Raw genomic sequence first — 21,968 nt, 5'->3', positions numbered from 1 at the left:
ACAAACACGTGTAGCCTACCCGTATTAATAATTTAGTCCATTTAAAAGTTTGTATCATACCCTTATAACAAAACTTCAAACCACAGAATCTGTAAAATACCTGGATAAAAGACGGCAGACAAAATCCCAATAAAAATATCTGAAACGTACCCGTATTTGATATTCGAAAAGCACAATTCCAAAGACACATGCCTGATCCATACCTGTATTAGAAAACTGCTGCACATGGTACCTATTACTAACAGGGTAATTTACATGTATAAAAAACTTACAAACAGTCCCAGTTGATAATATCTGTAGCATAGCAGTATTAGAAATGTGTTAAAGTCAGTCATTATGACAAAAATCTGTAACATACCCGTGTTAAAATACCTGAACAAAATAGTCCACTATAACAAACACGTTAAAATACCCGTATTTCAAATTAAGAAAAACAGCCCTTACAAAAGTTTGTTACATTCCCGTATTAGAAAACTTCAAAACACTGAACTTATACTAATAGGGTTACTTACCCGTATTATAAATCAGGAAAACAATCCCTGTTATAAATACCTGTAGCATACCCGTATTAGAAAGGAAGCAGTTATACACAGTCCCCATGAAGAAACTCTAAACTTAACCCGTTTTGGAAAATTGCAACACAATCCCTACTACAAATATCCTTGACTTACCTGTATTAGAAAACATCAAAACACAGTTTTAATGGTTTATATCTGTAACAAACCCGTAGCGGAAATATGTTAAAAATGGTCATTATTACAAAACTATGTAAAATACCCGTCTTAAAATATCTGCACAACATACCCGTATTCAAAATTTACAAAATCAGTCTTTAAACCCGTTTGTAATGTACCCTTATTACATAAGTTAAAAACACAGAACCTATAATAAATATCTGTAACATACCCAAATTTATAAACCTGCCAAAAACATCCCAATCAAAAATATCTGATATGTACCCGTTATCGAAAACTTTAAAGCACAATTCCAATTACAAATACCTGAACCATACTCGTATTAGAAATCTGCAAATCCCAGTACTAACAGGTTAATACTACCGTTTTAAAAATCCGAAAAACAGTTCTTGTAATAAATAATTGTAGAATACCCGTATTAGAAAACAACTGAACACAGATCCTTTGCAGAATATCTAAAGAGTACATGTAATGAAAAATTGGAACACACAATCCCTAAAACAAGCACCTTTAACATACCCGTATTAGAAAATTTCAAAGAAAAGTCACAATTGCTAATATCTTCATCATACCCGTATCAAAAATATATAAAGCAGTCTTTATGAGAATTATCTGTAAAATATTTGTATTAGAATAACAGTTCAAAATAGTTCTCTATGACAAACACGCGTAGTCTTCCCCTATTAACAATTAAGAAAATCAGTCCTTTTAAAAGTTTGTATCATAGCCTTATTACAAAACTTCAAAACACTGAAAATATCACAAATATCTGTAAAATAACCGGATAAAAGACGTCAGACAAAATACCAATCAAAATATCTGAAACGTACCTGTATTTTATATTATAAATAGATTCCAAACTCACATACCTGATCCATACCTGTATTAGAAACCTTCAGAATTCGAACATAGTATCTATTACTGACAGGGTAATTTACCTGTATAAAAAACTTGCAAACAGTCCCAGTTGATAACATCTGTAGCATATCCGTATTGGAAATGTGTTAAAGTCAGTCATTATGACAAAAATCTGTAACATACCCGTGTGTAAATAAATGAACAAAATAGTCCACTATGGCAAACATATTAAACATGCCAGCATTTCAAATTACGAAAAGCAGCCTTTATTACGTTTGTTATATTCCCGTATCAGAAGACTTCAAAACACAGAACCTATGATAAACATATGCAGCATACACGGATTACAAAACTGCAAAAAGCAATCCCAATAAAAAATATCTAAAAGGTACTCGTATTCAATGTCTATTACATACATGGATTAAAAAACTGCGACAACAAAACAATAAAAAATGTCTGAAATGTACCCGTATTTGAATTTTTCAGCACAAAGTCCCTATGACAAATACTCTTAACTATCTCTCAACATTTGCACAAAAAAAAGGAGTGATGAGTATCTGAATGTGATGAGTATGGAGTAATGAGTATCCGAATGCGATGATTAGGGAGTAATGAGTATCCGAATGCGATGATTAGGGAGTAATGAGTATCCGAATGCGATGATTAGGGAGTAATGAGTATCCGAATGTGATGACAGTTGATCAAAGAACCAACATATTAAAAACTGTCAAAGAGGTAGTGAGAAATCCATCTGGTCCGAAAAAGTAAAGAAAAAGCCATCTGGTTCAAAGAGGTAACGAGAAAGCCATCTGGTCCAAAGAGGTAGTGGGAAACCATCTGGTCCAAAGAGGTAATGAGATAGCCATCTTGTCTAAGAGGTAATGGTAAAGCCATATAGTCCAAAGAGGTAGTGAAAAAGCCATCTGCTCCAAAGAGGTAGTCAGAAGGCCATCTGGTCCAAAGAGGTAGTGAGAAAGTCATCTGGTACAAAGAATTAATGAGAAATCCCTATGGTTCAAAGAGGTAGTGAGAAATCCATCTAGTCCAAAGAGGTATTGAGAAAGCCATCTGGTCCAAAGAGGTAGTGAGAAAGCCACCTGATCCAAAGAGGTAGTGAGAAAGCCATTTGGCCCAAAAAGGTAATGAGAAAGCCATCTGGTCCAAAGAGGTAGTGAGAAAGCCATCTGGTCCAAAGAGATAATAAGAAAGCCCTCTAGTTCATAGAGGTAGTGAGAAAGCCATCTGTTCCAACTGTTTATGATGTGAGTCACAGGAAGACGCATTGCATTCAATTCAGCTTTTGCGACAAGACGACAAGACGGTGGCCTTTGCCTAATAATCGTCAGTTGTACAGTAGATTAATGACGCTCGGATGTACAATAATCTATCAATATATATATATATTGATCGTTTCAGGGTCCAAACATATAATTAAATTTTTTTTTCTCTTAATGCTCAATCAAGATTACAATGCAATATTTGACAATTACAAGGTATCGAAGTTTTCTCAATTAAATTAAATTGATTCATATTTTCAATGTCGGGGCCGTTTATAGCCGACTATACGGTATAGGTTTTTCTCATTCTTGAAGGCCGTACGGTTTCCTATTATTACTTACATCCACTTCATTTGAACTTTGGTGGATAGTTGTCTCATTGGCAATCATACCACGTGTCTTATTTTATATTGATGTTGAAAATTTACCGAGCCTTACCTTATGGTTGACATATGTCCTGGTTTTTCTGATAGCGTTTAGAAATTCGTTCACATGATGTTAATTTAGTAACCGGGCAATCCTGTAAACACCATTTTGGTGGAGCCATGTTTGATATTTTGATATCCATGATTTTTAAGATTTATTTATTAGTCCCTTAGACATTTCATAATTTTAGAATCAGAGACAAACCATACGTGAATGAAACTATATATTCGAAGAAACAATTCTAATCGCAATTATCTTGAGAACTTATATGTAATGAACAAGCAACCTAATTGGTCATTGTGGAGTCGATTCATGTACAAATTGAAGCAGCCAATGCCTGTACAAAAGGTTACATTTCATATAAGTTTGACCTGCTCTCCAAGTCAACCTTCTATATTTTGAGCAGACAAACAAGTTAATGTGATAAGTGTTAAACCATAAATATCTGTCTATATTTAGCACTGCTTCAGTCTCAACTGTATGTCTTATTTAGACCAGACCTGTACACTGCTCTACTCAAGACAGTTTCTGTTGTATCCTTTATCTCAAGTTCTATTGGATAGATGCGTTCTTGAAACTATAAAAATAAAAGACCACAACACACAACCACCGGAAACTAAATATAAAGACTATCTAAAGCCGGATGTAACGTCATATAATATACATGATTAAAGAAAAAAATCATCAATTGTTGATTTTAGTGTAGAAACAACATAATGAATAATTCAAGATTATTGAATACATTGAAAATAATTATTTGTAGAGAGTAAGCGTGTAGTATTTTCTTCTTCATATAAATGCACAGTCAACCATTGGATGGTATAGAGATGCCAAGAACCGATATAATAAGGAAACAATGGCAAGTTATCATTAATGCCGGAAAAAAAATCATTAATTTCAAACATTGTTCAAAAGAAAACAAAAGTAAATAACAAAATCCATGCTGAAATATTAAACACACAATTTAAATATAAAACGGGAGAAGAGGGGATGGTATGCTTGTAAGAAGTTAGAGCTTGTATCTGACATTAGTGAAGTAGTATTTTGAACATCGGTTAACTACTGTTTGAATAATCTATAGGCGAAATATACACGACGGGTGTCACATGTGGAGCAGGATCTGCTTAACCTTCCACCTGAGATCACTCCCAGTTTTCGGTGGGATTCGTTATGCGCAGTTTTCTATGTTTTCTTTTGTGAACTGTTGTTTGTCTGTTTGTCGTTTTCTTTTTCGTCATTGCGTTAGCTTTTTGATTTCGACTTATGAGTCTGAATGTCACTTTGGTATCGTTCGCCTCTATTCTTTAACATAATGTATATTCCTAAATTTTGACATTGCATGAAATGACTGAGATTTTAGGCATTTTCTACCTGGAAAAATAGAAAAAACATTTTACAAAATGCCTGAAATTATTATATAGAACAAGAAGAATGAAATGTTTGTAAAACTGAGCCACTGAAATTATTTATATTTGAGCTGTTTAGGCTATGGTAATTACTGAATCCAACAACATGTATATTAAGAGTTTTGACAATTAAAAAAAAAACTATTCTAATGAATTATGTGCAATACTTGAAAGAACTAACAATTAATTTCATGTAATGTTCTTATGGCAGTATCTGTTACAAATAAGTTCTGATTTTTCTTTGCAAAACATCGTTTGGTGTAATATCGACGCCATTCGTTCAATTGCATTTCTGTACTGACACGTTAAATAATCGCTGTAGATTTATACTTATATTTATAAGAATGTCGCAACAATCTATTCGCTAGAATAATGCAATGGTATGTCGTCGAAATAATCTAAATTAATTAAGATAAAAGACAAATTGAAAGAATTGGTTTTACTTTGTTTCATAAATAAAAATGACCAACGTAGATACAAGTATCTTGTCTTGGGAAGAGATAAATCGTACTTAGTAAAACATCCCTCTGATTTAAATTAAAAATTCTCTAAAACTGATACTTTATTTTTTATATTGGAGTACGTGTTTTTTAACAAACAATCGTCATTCCCATTGGAACCAACTGTGATCCCTCCTCTTCTTGCCAACTTGTTTCTTAATTCGTATGAAGCTGACTTGATACAGGAGCATCTAAGGAAGAATGAAAAGAAACTAGCATTATCTTTTAACTTCACGTTCCGCTATATAGATGATGTCATTTCACTAAATAATTCAAAGTGTATTGACTTTTTTGAACGCATTTATCTCATCGAACTTGAAATAAAGTATACCACAGATACCTTTGAGTCTGCCTCATATCTTGACTTACATCTAGAAATTGACAATGAAGGTCGGTTGAGAATAAAACATTACGACAAAAGATGATTTCAGCTTCTCAATTGCGAACATTCTATTTCTATGTAGCAATATTTCAGCAGTACCTGCACAACTCCCAGTTGATACGATATTCTAGAGCTTGCATTTTCAAGTCATGATTTTCGTGATAAGAGGGTTGCGACTTACAAAGAAGATATGAAACCAAGAGTTCAAAGTGGTAAAATTGAAATAATCACTTCGCAAATTTTACGGACGGCATCACGAGTTAGTTAACTGTTATGGAATATCTGTTTCGTAGATGACGACGAATATGTTCGAATTGTAGTGACCATAATCTCATCCTCATTCCCTCAAATGTGACCTACTGCATTACCGGATTTGTACTTACGTGAGCCACTTGTAGAGCAGGATCTGCATATCCTTCTAGAGCACCTGCGGTCACCTCTAGATTTTTTTAAAAGGTTTTTTTTTGCACTTGGTTTAGTTTTAATGTTATTCTTTGTGATTTTTAATTTTTCAATATCTGTGTTGTTTATATCGGTAACAGTCTCGTCTATCTTTTGTCATAGACAATTTCAAATTTTCACAGTGGGTCAGGTTTAGGGTTAGAACATTTACTTAACCGATGGTTAATCAATTTTGTGATATATTAGGGTTAGATAAGAGTCAATTTCCAATTCACTATTTTTTTATGCCTAATCACTAAATGTAGCTTAACAACGTGTTTTATAGGTTTAACAAAACGGGTGTCGCATGAGGAGCAGGATCTGGTTACCCTTACGGAGCACCGGCGATCACCCCCGGTTTTTGGTTGGGTTCGTGTTGCTCAGTCCTTAGTTTTCTTTGTTGTGTTTTGTATACTGTTTGTCTTTTCGTTGTTTGTCGTTTTTTACCATGGCATTGTCAGTTTGGTTTCGACTTCGGGAGTTTAAATATCCCTTTGGTATCTTTCGCCTCTCTTTTGAAGTCATATAAAACTTCAAATTTAAAAAAAATTGAAAATGTTTTATATACTTGAATGGCTAAGTTTTATTATAAAACAAGTGTACGTGAACTTTCTTGTTAGAGAAAATCATTTATATTTTCAAAATCTTTCAGAAATGTACTGCTATTGAATTAATGTCTTCCAGTACACTAATTAACCGATATCGTCCCGTATGCAGTGACCTTATAACTTGTAAACGAGTTACCTCTCTTTTTAAAAATGACATTTGGCTTGATTGTCTTTGTGCCAATTTTTATGAACAAATCACCGATGAAATTTTTTTGAATTAGATAAATATACAGCGAAAAATGCCGTTTTTTTATTTATCTAAAATCATGAATTTAAAAAAAAACAAAAATTGTTTCCATAGAATTGTTAAACCATTCAACGCCATTTATGTAGAGAAGATATTCCAAATATGTTTACAAAAATCCGTTTGCGTTTATCTTTTAAAACAAAAAAGTATGTCTTTCCAAAGTAGGGAAATGTCCAAGAAACCGTAATTTCCAATAAATGTCTTAAACTTTGATCCCATTTATTTCTAAAAGTAGCACATGAAGTTATATTTTTATTACATATTTGAATTGACAAGGTGCAAAAAACCTTGTATGCAGACTTTTGTCAAAATTATATCGTTTTGCCCTTAACTACGAGACATCTCGTAATGACTCGGAAACCACACAGTGCAAGTGCGAGGGGGGGGGGGGGGAAATCCATAATGCAAGAATGTAAAGAAACTTGCACTGGAAGGTAAACAGTAATAACTTTTTTTGGAAGAACAAATTTAATACGACAAACCATTAAACAACTGTTAAGGAAAAGATTATTTCAAAAATGGGAACGCATGGACATTATGATAAAAAAAGTCTCAGGCTCTACCAATTCACTAATTTGTCACATGCTCCACATGCTCCACATGCTCTGTGTTGATTCTTTATCAATGTCACGACCAGATTCGAAATTTAATTAGCTTGCGATCAACAATCACTGAATGAAATAATATTAGTCGATAATACGTTAAAGATTCGTAATGAATATAAGAAAACATGCATACAAAACTTAGGTTTTCATATCTGCATGATTTTGTTCAATGAGTTAGATAACATTAAAATTACGAACGAAATCTTTTTATAGGTTTTTAAATTTTACATATTAAACATAAAGAAAAATCATATTCTAAATGTTCGTCTACATCATAGGCATTTGCCCTTCACGGACATGTATACTTTGCCTCGTGTGTGTATTGTTATTTTAAACAATATTTCATTTTACCAATGGAACAATAGAAATTGAAAAGTCCAATAACACAGAAACTACATAAAAAACATAAAAACGATGAAAGTAACATGCAACAAGTATCAACAATACATGGACAACTAAACATCAAAATACTAAATCCCTGGGATGTGTTTTAGTTGATATTAGTCTCTGATGCATGATTTTTATTATTAATTGTTTTTGGCTTTTTTTTGTCAGTGACTGCGAGTACTCTCAAATCGTACTTTCTTGTTTATTTTGACCTGTTGATACTAATTGTAATGCTTTTTTGTTATTTAATGTTATTCAGGGTTATATCTGGTCTATATACCAGCTTTGATAAGTGTTTGGTATTACTATAAATTTTCACTTCGTACTATGAACATCAAAATTATTTATTTTGTAAAAATATTTCCTTTCTCTATTTGAACTGTACCTAACAACAAAATTATTTTCATTTACCTGTGTTTAAAGTAATTGAAAATGGCTGATATTTTTGTTCGAGCATATTGTTTTACTTAAATTGTTTAACATCTCATAGCGGTATAACATGTTACTTTTATTAATCTTCTTTAAGTTTATTTATTTTGTATTTACATTGTATCATAGGTCAAATCTATTTGTTCAGTGTATGTTCACTGGTGTTACTTTGTCCTTTGATTGAGTTAAGCAATTTCACTTGATATTTTATAGTGTGTCTTTCTATGTTGTGATGTTACACTATTGTTTCAGAAAAAGGGTAAAGGTTTGGTTCCATTAAAACGTTAAAACCCGCTGCAATTTTTTGCACCTGTCCTAAGTCAGTAATCTGATATTCAGTAGTTGTCGTTTGTTGATGTGGTTCATAAGTGTTTCTCGTTTCTCGTTTTTTATATAGATTAGACCGTTGGTTTTCCTGTTTGAATCGTTTTATACTAGTAATTTGTGGGGCCCTTTATAGCTTGCTGTTCGGTGTGAGCCAAGGCTCCGTGTTGAAGACCGTACTTTGACCTATAATGGTTTACTTTTATAAATTTTGACTTAAATGGAGAGTTGTCTCATTGGCACTCATACCACATCTTCTTATATCTACCAACCCGGAACCCAAACATAGAGGGAGAGTTGAAATATTGCAGATAGGAAGGCAATCCCTGCTCCACATGTGGATCTAGTTGTGTTCAGTTGTCAATGACTGATAAATATTGCACATCCATTCCAAATAGATGACAATATTAAGAATTACGATTAACAACCGGATTATAGATGTGATGGATAGTCACATTTTTAATTCAATTTGTTTCTTCACAACATAAACATTTTCATTAATTGGTTTATTATTGTTAACACCCTTGATATTCTTAACTTTTATGCATTTTATAAGTTCTATGTATCCGCAGCTTGGGGCGTCTTTTGTGTATTGGTAAACTTTGTAATTATATATTGTTGATAATAAGTTTAGTCTGCATTTATACAGAACTGTGAACTATTACCAATTTTATGTATCTGTAAAGCCCAACAAATAATAACAGGTCGGACCCATTTTGAAGTACATATTGAACACGTATACCCCGCCGCATTTTTGCGCCTGTCCCAAGTCAGGAGCCTCTGGCCTTTGTTAGTCTTGTATCATTTTTAATTTTAGATTCATGTGTATAATTTGGAGTTTAGTATGACGTCCATTATCACTGAACTAGTATACATATTTGTTTAGGGGCCAGATGAAGGACGCCTCCGGGTGCGGGAGTTTCTCGCTGCATTGAAGACCCATTGGTGGCCTTCGGCTGTTGTCTGCTCTATGGTCGGGTTGTTGTCTCTTTGACACATTCCCCATTTCCATTCTCAACTTTATTTGACATGTCGTCATCTGATATGTAGTCATTGCGCAGACCGGGCGATACGTACTGTGGTCGCCTCGCAACATTGCGCTGACCGGGAGATACGTACTGTGGTGGCCCCGCAACATTTTATTAATTGCCTAAACATTCAGGCATATTACAAAATGCATAAATTTGGAAAATATCTGTAACATGTGTAAGTCTGATCTAAAAAAAAATGCAAATCTAATTCAATATTTATATGCTCACCTTCTTTACTGGTTATGATTGTTTCACGAATCCGTAATCGCATATATTTGAATACTTTACTATTTAATCGTTATAAAATGTCTTAATTTATATATGGTAACCGATTTGATTGTATTGATTTAATGATCATGATACTGCGTGTTCGTCTGTTTGTTTTTATATATTTAATCTGTCCAAAAAACTGAAACGACAAATACGTCGAACCAAGATTTATGCATGCATTTGTTAGATCTTATTATAGTTGACTGATTAAAATTAACACGTTCGAGCATGTACATAGGTTTTTGATCCACAATGAAATGGAATATATTTGTTATTCCTTTTGGGTCCACAGGAAACACTGGCGTACGCATACACGAAGAGCTGTTAACACGATGTGTTAACAATTCAACATGTAATGGCTTGTTAAACATTTGGCAATCAAATAGAACCACAATGTGCTTTATTAACAAAATAAAACGAACCATTACATTTTAATAATAATGAATGCATCTGTTTATCAAATATCTTGCATATTTCTTTGCTCACAGTCAGTTTTTTGGTACTGACAAAACATAACATTCGAGCGTCACTATTGAGTCTTTTGTAGACGAAACGCGCGTCTGGCGTATACAATTGTTAGCCTGGCATTCATGATGAGTTATTAAAATAACATGGTCCATTGATATGTTGAATACTTTTTATACCTCATGATGAACTGTTTGATATGAAAGGGAAGGAATTTAGTTTAGAATTGCAAAATGTGTTGTCGGCATCTCAATAAGGTGCCAATATTTTCAATTTCTCTAGAAAAGTGTGTACCAGTATTACTATTTTATTTTGTCGGTGTCTCAAGATTGATAGCCGTACACAAATTGAGATCTCTATAAGTCATCGGGTATTAAAACATGTGTCCACAACAATACAATTTATCGCTATTTCCTTCATTTCGGATTAGTTCTGACATTACACAACTCTTTCAAACCAGTTGAAACAATTTGGGGCTCTCTTGAAACAATGTACTGTACAAAAAACATGATTAAACATTGTAAACAACGCAATTTTATTACTTTAATTTGTTTTTTGAAATTTGGATCGTTAACTATAGAAATTTCAAAATGTTTACTTTCTTTATGTTATCCTATCTCAGCGTATAACTGATGACCTTTGTGTTTGAAACACTTGACCCAAACAGGAAGTTGTCTTAGTATCTGTTTTTTTCCTGAGTGGACCAAATAGCGATAAGGTGTATACAAAAGTACTAATACTTCTTTTTTCTGATATCTATGTTCTGGTCTGATAATAGTACTTTTTCTGTACTTCAGGATGAATTGTTTGACATAAAAGTATATAAGGTGCCAATAGTTTCCCTTTTCAAGAATATTATGTACCAGCATTCCGGGATAACTTTTCACAAATTGTTCCTTTGGTACATCACTTTGTATTGTTTTACACAAACTAGGAGCTCTATGAGTCTACAATATACCCAGAAAAATGAGTCAGAAAAGTGTGTATCCATATACAGTAATAGTGGATGCCAAATTTAAGAGGTTATAAGAATAAACATTGTATTATATATTTATTACCCAAAAACCGTATGCCTTAAAGGTCAAGTGTGTTTTGATATGAGCTCTTTTGGTCATAACTTGAAAATTAGATTCAAGGTCATTCATCAATGTCTGAATGTGAATGCGTCTGAGTGCATCTAGTCTAAAACATGTAAAAGATAGATGTCAAAAACTTCACAAAATCCGAATCAATCCACAAACATCTATTAGAAGTATTGTTTATGAAATGTTAAAATGTGTAGATTATTAATTCAAATTGATTAATGACAAAGCCATAAAGCCACAAAGTCGTTTAAAAGGAGTTGCGTGAGATATAACCATGATAACCCTGAACAGAGTAAACAAGAATGACATTATGTGTTTCGAAAGTAGGCACTTTTGTATTCATTTCAAGCGAAAATACCTAAATACCATATGATTTTGTTTTAATAATCCACACACATTAAATTTGACAACGAAATTAACAGGTGTAAATTGCAAGTAGATAATCATCTCCTTGATTTCAGGAAAAGTAACATTGACACTATATATTCTTTTGAAACAATTGTTCAAAAAGCTATCATAAAACTGACAGCGCAATAAACTCCATTTTATATCAGATTATAACGTATATTTCAACCCTATTTTAAGATATATAGATAAAAACATTTCGACACTGGAAACGATTATGGGTCGAACGGTTATTGCTTCGTATATCAATTATTTAATTCAACAGTTCCACACAACACTACTATACATTTTTGGAATCAGTGTAAACAATTTGTCATATGTCACCAATATTTCAATATTTTAATAGGTAAAATCTATGTTGCGATCGATAAGAAAGTAAGGCCAACACGAACCCCACCAAAAACTGGGGGTGATCTCAGGTGCTCCTTTTATTTATTATATAACATATTTTGATAGAAAAACAAAGTATATGGGGTATTTTGTTTACATATGAATCAATTAATTTTAAATCACTTTGTTCTTCCTACGTTCATTTCATAGAAATAATTTTTTATACATACAATATAACTAGAACTTTACTTATTTGTTGCCTTATGCCTACAAATCCAAGTTTGTAGATACTACCATAAAAGATAAGTTTATAAATTGAATCAAGCAAGTTACAATTTTATTTGTTAAATGCATCTGCTTCAACAACAGAATTGAACACGAATAATTGTTTTTGCATTGTTGCTTTTGTCTAGCCAGTAAGTATAAATGACAGATAAACCATATGAGTATGTGTAGTGGATAAATTCGATTAGAGTGTATGATGCAATTAACGTAGTATATAAAGAGTCACTATTTTGGGGGTAAACTTTGAAAAAATCAGCAGACCTTTACTATTTTAGAAGTTAAACCACTGGATCCATACATCTACTGGTGGACTGTAATTCCCGGGAAGTATCAACAACAAAGTACTGGCACAAAAATACGAATATTGTTTAATTGAAATTTGCTGTCTTTAAATCTAAGAAATTATTTTAGATTCATGAATTTATCTCCTTCATGCAAAAGCTCAGATTTCTTTTCATGGTCTGCCTATACTTTTGTACTTCACGTGTGTTTCAGGTTTTGGATTTTTAAAAAATTCAACAACGAGCATCGTTGAAGAGACATTATTTGTCGAAATGCGGATAAGTTGCCGACAAATTTGGTACTGTAGATGTAAACGCTAGTTTGTTTCCATTCATGTGTTGTTTTATTGTCGTATTTTAGACATACAAATGCCATTCATAAACAGATCAAAGCAAATTTGATTACAGTTCACATGCATGGCAAGTTGTAATTGTTCTATCTTACAGATGGGTGCAGTCGTAACCTGTACAAAAGTTAACTTGGAGCCGACTTGTTGACTGCTTTCCAAGATAACTTAAGAAATATTAACAAGAAAAGCAAGTCAACTTCGTCGGTGGAAGATCAGACCTAGGTCTGCTTTATTGGCACATCTACTGACCTATTGACAAGTCTGTCCAAAATCAGATCAACTCTGCTCCAAACAAGATTTTCATATCAGACTTTAGCTACTATTATGTAAACAAAAATTGCACTGTTCTTTTTCCCAGTATAGCAAAAAGTTAAATCACAAAAAATACTGAACTCCGAGGAAAATTCAAAACAGAGAGTCCCTAATCAAATGGCAAAATCAAAAGCACAAACACATCAAACGAATGCACAACAACTGTCATATTCCTGACTTAGTACAGGCATTTTCTTATGTAGAAAATGGTGGATTTAACCTGGTTTTATAGCGCTAAACCTCTCACTTGTATGACAGTCGCATCAAATTTCATTATATTGACAAATTACTATACTCGTTAGTGACTCTTTATTTGTATATACACATTATTCTTTTTTTTTAATTTCATATCTTTGTTTACATAAATAATACAGTTTCGCACATGTTGAACGACATATATACATTATAAAAGAAAAAGTTGTTTGAATATGAATAAAATATTTGCCCTTTGACGATCACCAACCAACAATCAATCAATCAACCGACATAAAATACTGACAGTCAGTGTACAATCCCTAGATAAAACCGCCTCATTCTGTTCATTATAATGTACACATATGATTAGTGTTATATAATGCAGTCAATTAGTTTTGTTATACAAACTATCCTGAAATATGATAACCACTGACTTTAGTGACGGTTCAATATTCTGAATACTAAGAGGAAATACTGGCACTTTTAATTGATACGGGCAATATTTTGTAGTCATTGTGTACCAATATTCCTGTCATTAGTTTCATACAATCCATCCTGAGTTACTCCTTTACTGATTGATAATGCAGCTATATAATGTTCATTATAAAATGCAATTGTGATCAGTTTTGGTTCATGCGGACAAATATTTTTGTTATACAAACTACCCCGAGATATAAAAACTTCTGATTGTTTGTTATGATTAAATATTTTCAATAAAAAGAGGACATGCTGGCACTCTTAATTGATGCGGACAAAATTTTGTAGTCATTGAGTTCCAATATTGCTGTCATTTGCATCATACAATCCATCCTGAGTTAACAAACTTACTGGTTTAGTCTGCGGCTTTATGAATTTGCATTAAAGAGTACAAATACATGTATGGTCAGTTTTAGTTGACGCGTTCAAATATTTTATTTTATACAAACCAGCCTGAGATATGAAAACAACTGATTTTGGTGACGATTCAATATTTGGAATAAAAAAGGACATGCTGGCACTTTAAGCTGATGGGTAAATTATTTTAGTCAATTAGTTCCAATATTGTTGTGATTAGTATTAATATAATCCATCCTGTTTTATGATATGACTGTAAAATATAATTGACATCAATATTGAAACAACGGCTAAAAATGTTTTTTCCATCCGTTTGAAATGCCATTTAGTCCACTTTTTAGTCTAAATATTGAATTGCATCAAAATGCAGTATAATTCATATCACAAGCTATATATTTTTGTTATACAAACGAGCCTGAGATATTAAAACTACTGATGTTGTGGTGACAATTCAATATTTTTAATAAAAAGAGGACATACTGGCACTTAAAATTTATGTGGACAACATTTTGTAGTCATTGTGTTACAATATTGCTGTCATTTGTAATATTTTTGTTATACAAACTAGCCTGAGATATCAAAACTACAGAATTTTTGTTGACTATTTAAATAAAAAGAGGACAAGCTGCGGGCATTTTAAATTGATGTTGACAACATTTTGTAGCCATTATGTTCCAATATTGCTGTCAGTTGTAATATACAATTCATCCTGAGTTATTAAAATATAATAATTAATGATATGCGTATATAACTTTCATGATAAAGTGCAAATATGGTAAGTTGTGGTTGATGCAGTCAAACAATTTTTGTTATACATTCAATATTTAGAATGAAAAGAGGACATGCTGACACTTTAAATTGATGGGAATATCATTTTTTAGCAATTGTGTTCCAATATTGCTGTCATTTATAAAACACAACAATCCTGAGTTAACAAATATACTGATTTATCATATGGCTATATAATTTAAATTTTCATAATAAAGTGCAAACATGGTCAATTTCAGTTGACTTGGTTAAATATTTTTGTTATACGATCCAGCCTTAGATATGAAAACTACCGATTTTTTTTGTGACGGTTCAATATTTTGAATAAAAAAAAAACATACTGGCACTCATTTTGATACGGACAAAGTTTTGGAGTCATTGTGTTCCAATATTGCTGTCATTTGTTTTATACAATCTATCATGAGTTAACAAATATATGTACTGACTTATGACACGTGCATATGTTATTTTTCATAATAAAGTGCAAATATGGCCAGTTTTGGTTGATGTTGTCAAATGTTTTTGTTTTTCAAACCAGCCTGAGACATGAAAACAACTAATTTTTGGTGACTATTCAATTATTGGATTGAAAGAGGGCATTCTGATACCCTAAAGTGATGCTGAAAAAGAAACAGTAGAAATGTTGGCACTCTGAATGAAAGCCGAGCATGATGTTAGTAACTGTACACCAATGTTGGTTTTATTTATCACGATTATTTCATACAATCTATGCACTCTGCGTTATTGCCATTGTTAATCAATGCTATCTGATAATCAAGTTTTTAAGCTTACAAACCTACATGGACTGTAACATTTTACAACAGATCAGAACTTAAACAGTATAAGCGGCTTGTCGAACTTGTGTTTATTGCAATATATAAAATGTACGTTACACTTTGCGGTGTTACCAATATCGTTTTCGATTTGTCAAAAATCAGACCAGGGAGATATTTGTATCATGTAAATTTTGTTCAATTGGAGTTGTCAAAATCGAAGTTAACTTATTTTAGGACTGGTTTCGAAGTTAACTTCAGTAGCGGACCTGTCTAAAATTAACGTTTTTCTGCAGTCATAAAAAAGTCCTAGGACCAAGTCTGCTTTTCAAGTTAACCTTATTTTGGTACTTGCCCCAGAATGACATTCACTTGTCCCACTAAACAGTAAGGGCATCTGCTTTTCAAATTGACTCTGTTTGAACTCCCCTTGAAACTGTTACGCTTTATTTTGAATGGTTCATTAATGTTCATTAATGTCGACAATAAATACAAATTGAAATAAGATTATATTAACTTTTATGTAAGGAATGATGTTTTTTTTTTCAACAAATTAATCATCTATTTTATATACAATACGTCAAAAATATGCTAACGCTAATTCAATAATCAGTCTTATAAACTATACATGTCAGTTGATAAAGGAAAACAAGTATTGCAACATCTGGGCAAATATATACATATATATATAAAGTCATTGTTTTATCATTTTAATTATTTCAAATTAAATAGTCGGTTGTTTTGCTTTGAACATACTATAATTATCAGTATAAAATTGCCAAATCAATAAAACTGAAATTTGCGGTATGTTATTTCATTATTTAAGATTTACAAGATTATTCGTTCTCAAAGGGGAATTTCTACGTTTTTTAACAGCTTAAGTGAAGGAATGAGTCAAAGAGGTTTCGTGTTTTTGAAATTAATTTCTTTTTTAACGTAAAATTTGGTTTTCTTGATAACATTGTCATACATATTTTATGTTCATGCAGTCTTAAACAGAATCAGCATGGCAGATCAGAAAGCCGTACATTTTATGCAATCTAATCCACAAGAAGAAGCAGGTGCCTATGATGCTAATTATGAAGCCCACAAAGAGGGAATTTCGAAAACTGACGTTGCAAAATATTATTCCAAATGGGGAGTTAGTGGAAACTACGAACAGGTGACATTACGGACAGATCTTTTATAGTTTTGGGAATACTTTAAACGATGTTTAAAATATCGATATATAGGCATTTTCGTTCTTTTTATTTGATATATATGTATCATATTTATTAAATGAATTGAGTACTTCCAGATAGCGACTGAAGACATATGAAATTCATGACTGTATACCAAAATTGATATTTCTATTTTACGTAGTGTCCGTTTAAGCTGATCCTCAAACAGAATAAAATTATTTGATATACCACAAGTTAAGGTTTAATAATGATGCCATTATAAACTAACGGTCCTCCTTATGACATTAGTGTATAAGGGATGTGTTACAAAATTACCTTTGTTGTTTGCTACATTAAGCGTGCGCGACAATTTGAAGCAATGTTTAGAGAAAGTAACCATTATTTTGCTGTTGTTCAGAAACTATAAAGTGTAAAATGAAAGTATCCTCAGAATTTGATATGCAACGTCGTCTGTTAAGAGCGAAAATGGATATTTTCCAATAGTGCTTAAACGATGATCTGGTAATTACGAAGTTACCTATATCCTATATGATTTCTATAAAGAAATGAACTCATTTTTGATTTTGGCTTTTTATTATTCTGTTTCAAAGGATATCTGCGCCGAAAGATATAGAGGGTCCAGCAGGCTCAGGATTTTTAGGGGAAGAGGCAAGTTAAACTATATAAATAGATACAATGTTGTAATAGATGTTTTACCTTTATACCATAAAACATGTAAAACGACATTCATGTATTATACATGTACAACAGATTTAACATTTTACATATACGAATTGTCTGACGATTATGTCTTCCACATTATCTGTTATCTTCATATCTGAGATATATTCAATGTGAAGAGAGATTGAATGGGAAAACAGATTTTTTTGCAAGTAGACTAAGAAGTGTAGAAAAAAACTGATGTATTTTTTAAAAGACAAAGAAATATTTGTTGTGCAGCTCTCATAACTTTAAAGTGCTAGGGTACGGAATCATCAATGCTTACCTAGATTTGTATGTATTTCCTATTTATAGCGGCTTATGCAAATGTATTCATAAAAAAACTACATTGAAAAGACAGAGAAAAAAGAACCTAACCAAAAACTGGGGTGGTGTCAGGTGTTCTGGAAGGGTAGGCAGACCGGTTTTATAAGTCAAGCCCTTTCCAACTGATTCTTTTCAAGTTTGGTTTTTTGTTGCGTTGATACTGTTACTCAAATTACTCAAGTTACGGATCGAAGAGATTTGGACGCTTTAACCTCACTACAATGTATATGTGCTTGTCTAAAATCACGCCTCATTACTGAAAATCTACTTCATAAAAAGGCTCGGATTTAAATAAACAAAGGGTCATATATTTGAATTTCATGACGTCACACAACACAGATCAGAGGTAAAAACACAAAATTGAGGCTAGACAAAAGACAACATAGCTGAGGAAAACATATATTTTCTTAAACTGTAATCATACGTCTTTACAAAATTAGTCAGACATGTTATTTTGTGTTCCATCATACATGACTGAAGTGTAAATGAGGAATTGTTTTTACATATATGTATAATGCGTTTAATCAAAACTGATAAGAATAGTGTTTATAAAGGCCGGAGTGTATAGAAATTAATGTGTAAGCAATAGTAATATACTTCTATTTGTGCAGTTTTAAAATAAAATTTATTGACTATTTCCTAATGTTATACATCCTAAATTAACAGTTATACAAGCGTGGATTCAGAAACATAGATGGTCTGGATCCTGCCGCAGGTATGCTTGCAATGGCAAAGAAAAAGAACATTTATGGTAGACTACTGTGTGAATTTATGTGCGAAAAAAGACTTCCAGTGGACAGTAGTAAGATATTGCTTAAGGAAAACACAATTCTAACCAACATTGTTTTATTGTATGACATTTGAAAACATATTAACACATAAAAACAGTGTTTTGTACAAAAATAATATGACAACAGGTGAAGTTGGTATGAGTCGTGGATAATCCTTGTGTCATCTGACAAGTGAAACAAAATTTATATTCAAAAGTTTTCAACCTGTTTGGGTTGGCATTGGAGTCCCCTACGAAATGTTTTGAAATTTAGTTGTCACAGAAGCATTAATTTTTATCACATAAACACAAACATTTTACACTAAACACAGATCAAACCGTTTAAGATTATGATTCAGGGAATATATCACATAAACACAAACATTTTACACTAAACGCAAAATGTCAGATCAAACTGTTTAAGGTTATGATTCAGGGAATATATGTACTACTTGTGATTAAAGAATCAGTCTGAGTGAATGTCTGAAAAAAAAAAACATACAGTGCCGACTGACAATATTTATTTTTTATCTTTTCAAAACATGTTGTTGTGTTTCAGATACGTTTGACTGTACAGCTATTGCCGGAGGAATGGGAGAAGGACATATTTCTTGTGAAGCTTTGGATGAGATGATAAGAATTACCAAACCAGGTATTATGTTACATTTGTGTTTCTCTCTTGTGTTGTGTTGTTTTGTTTTCGTTGTTTGAATTTCCTTAAATGATGGAAAAGAAGTTGCTCAGAGAGCCTATATAATACAGAAGCAACAGCAAACACCGATTCTCCTTTATCCAGTATTTAAGGTGAAAGTTGGCCTAATTGCAATACAACGTAACATTACTTGTTAAACAAAAAAACACACAAGAAGAAATGAAAAAGACAGCTACAAGAAATTGAATATGAAACTAAAGTAAAACAAAACAAAACAAAAACATAGCAAACATAACCCTACATATTGAAAACGCAAAACATGCATACATCAAGACGCAAGTCAAATAGACCATATACCACCATACTCCCAATTTCAGTGAGTTCGTGCATCTGATATATCCCAATGAATTTGAAATTTATGAAACTACATGAAATAGAAGGTCTGCTTCATATCTTAATCTTTCCTTCGACATTGACACTTAAATATATTTCAACTTTTTAAATTTCAACTTCGGCATTGAGATAACCTATATCCTATCAAATGGCGTGTACCTAACTCAATAAATACCCCTATTTCGTGCATGTTCACATAATACGGACTTCATTAACAGGTGTCTGCTCCTTACACAAACACATTTGACTGACATTGACTCTAAAAAATTTATACGTTCACCACCACAAATAAGTTGAACGATACGATGTGTCTGAACTTACAGCGACATGTTTTCGCTGTCTGAGATCTCCTAACCTGATACAATAATAGTCGTCTGATCTGTACATTTACCGATTAACGTTTTTAATCAGTGATGACGTGTATGGCAGAAGACGGTTACCCTGTCGAAGCACTCGGTCCCGCTGCTTTTGGAGTTCATGTATTTTCCTTAAAGTTATTTTTACCTTGGTTTTTATCTTAATTAATTTATGAGATTTGAACAGCTGTAAAGTACTGTTGCCTTGAACTTTATATTGAAGGTGGCTATGTGATACTGGTTATGAGAGAAGAATACTTAGAATATGTCATGGAATACAAGGACAGATTAGAAGCTCTGATGCAAGAACTAGAAGATGTTCAAAAATGGCAACGCGTCTCTAGAGTTATCGTTTTTAATTACTCCTTTGGAAATAATGGTGTTGTATTCAAGTATCAGATATGTTAGTACTATGTCTTGATCATGTTACGTTAAGATTGAATTATTTTGGCCTGTATATATGAATCTGACTGCTATGTATAATAGTCACTTTTAATTCAAAAATATTTATCATGCTCAAATTATATAAAACTTATTTCAATCATACTGTTTTTTGTTTACATTAATCATGCATTTATGTTTGAACTGATAAATATGAATAAATCTGCTTTGGTAAAACAATAATAATCAAGTTTAGAATTTCACATCAACATGAATCATGTGCTATGCTTATGATTAAAATATTGATAACAAGATGGCGGCAATACCTAGTAGACAGAGAAAACTTTGAAAGACAGATAACAGATCTCAAAATACTACATAAGTTACTAAAGAATGGACATCACGAACCCTGCTACGTCTCAAACACAATGTTGTAAGCAGTTCCTGTCCAATTGGTAAAACCTGCATTGTTGCCCTTTCCGAGCTCAAAGTAGTTGATGAGTTATACTTTAGCACGTGCTCTGATGCTGTTATTTATGCGACCATTTGTCTTTATTATAAGGTTAAAACTACCAATTCAATGATAATTCAGTTGTAATCACAGTTAAGATGATTGTCTAATCTTGACGACTGTATGCCGAATTTTATGTATTTTGGTTATTGTTGCCATTAAATTGATGTCGTCTTGACGACTGTACGTCGACTATTTATGTATTTTGGTTATTGTTGCCATTAAATTGCTCGTCTTGACGACTGTACGCCGACTCTATGTATTTTGGTTATTGTTACCATTGAATTGCTGTCGTCTTGACGACTGTATGTCGACTCTTTATGTATTTTGGTTATTGTTACCATTGAATTGTTGTCGTCCTGACGACTCTATGCCGACCTTTTGTGTGTTTTGGGTACTGTTGCCATTAAATTGCTGTCGTCTCGACGACTGTATAATGAACCTTTATGTATTTTGGTTATTGTTCCCATTGAATTGCTGTCGTCTTGACTGCATGTCGACTCTTTATGTATTTTGGTTATTGTTACCATTGAATTGCTGTTATCTTGACGACTGTGTGCCGACTCTTTATGTATCTTGGTTATTGTTCCCATTGTATTGCTGTCGTCTTGTTGACTGTATGCCGACTCTTTATGAATCACTGTAGAACACTTGTTGAATAATAAAACAAATTATATGAAATTGTAATAGGTCAGATCAGAAGTGCCTGTTTTTGTACTAAAAAAGGTAT

At 32.5% G+C, this 21,968-nt stretch overlaps 1 protein-coding gene across 1 annotated transcript; it reads left to right on the top strand.

Annotated features, from left to right (window-relative positions):
• The first annotated feature begins 16,330 nt into the window (after window positions 1-16,330).
• LOC127733365 (uncharacterized) lies at window positions 16,331-20,754 on the top strand. The gene is made up of 5 exons (XM_052242733.1): window positions 16,331-16,356; window positions 17,741-17,798; window positions 18,843-18,978; window positions 19,505-19,597; window positions 20,570-20,754. Exons 1-5 carry the CDS (start codon window positions 16,331-16,333, stop codon window positions 20,752-20,754), a joined length of 498 nt encoding a protein of 165 aa, XP_052098693.1.
• Window positions 20,755-21,968: the final 1,214 nt, after the last annotated feature.

This window comes from Mytilus californianus, unplaced genomic scaffold (assembly GCF_021869535.1).
Source record: "Mytilus californianus isolate M0D057914Y unplaced genomic scaffold, xbMytCali1.0.p SCAF_3, whole genome shotgun sequence".
Lineage (NCBI taxonomy): Eukaryota > Metazoa > Mollusca > Bivalvia > Mytilida > Mytilidae > Mytilus > Mytilus californianus.
Note: the sequence above shows the minus strand (reverse complement) of the source record. Positions and strands in the feature narration are given on the sequence as shown.

Bases quoted from the DNA above. Each gene is read 5' to 3' on its own strand.
- LOC127733365 (XM_052242733.1), top strand. From the start codon at position 16,331: ATGACATTCACTTGTCCCACTAAACA. The intron at 17,799-18,842 runs GCAAGTTAAACT...CTAAATTAACAG, and splicing joins CAGGATTTTTAGGGGAAGAG to TTATACAAGCGTGGATTCAG. The intron at 18,979-19,504 runs GTAAGATATTGC...GTTGTGTTTCAG, and splicing joins AAGACTTCCAGTGGACAGTA to ATACGTTTGACTGTACAGCT.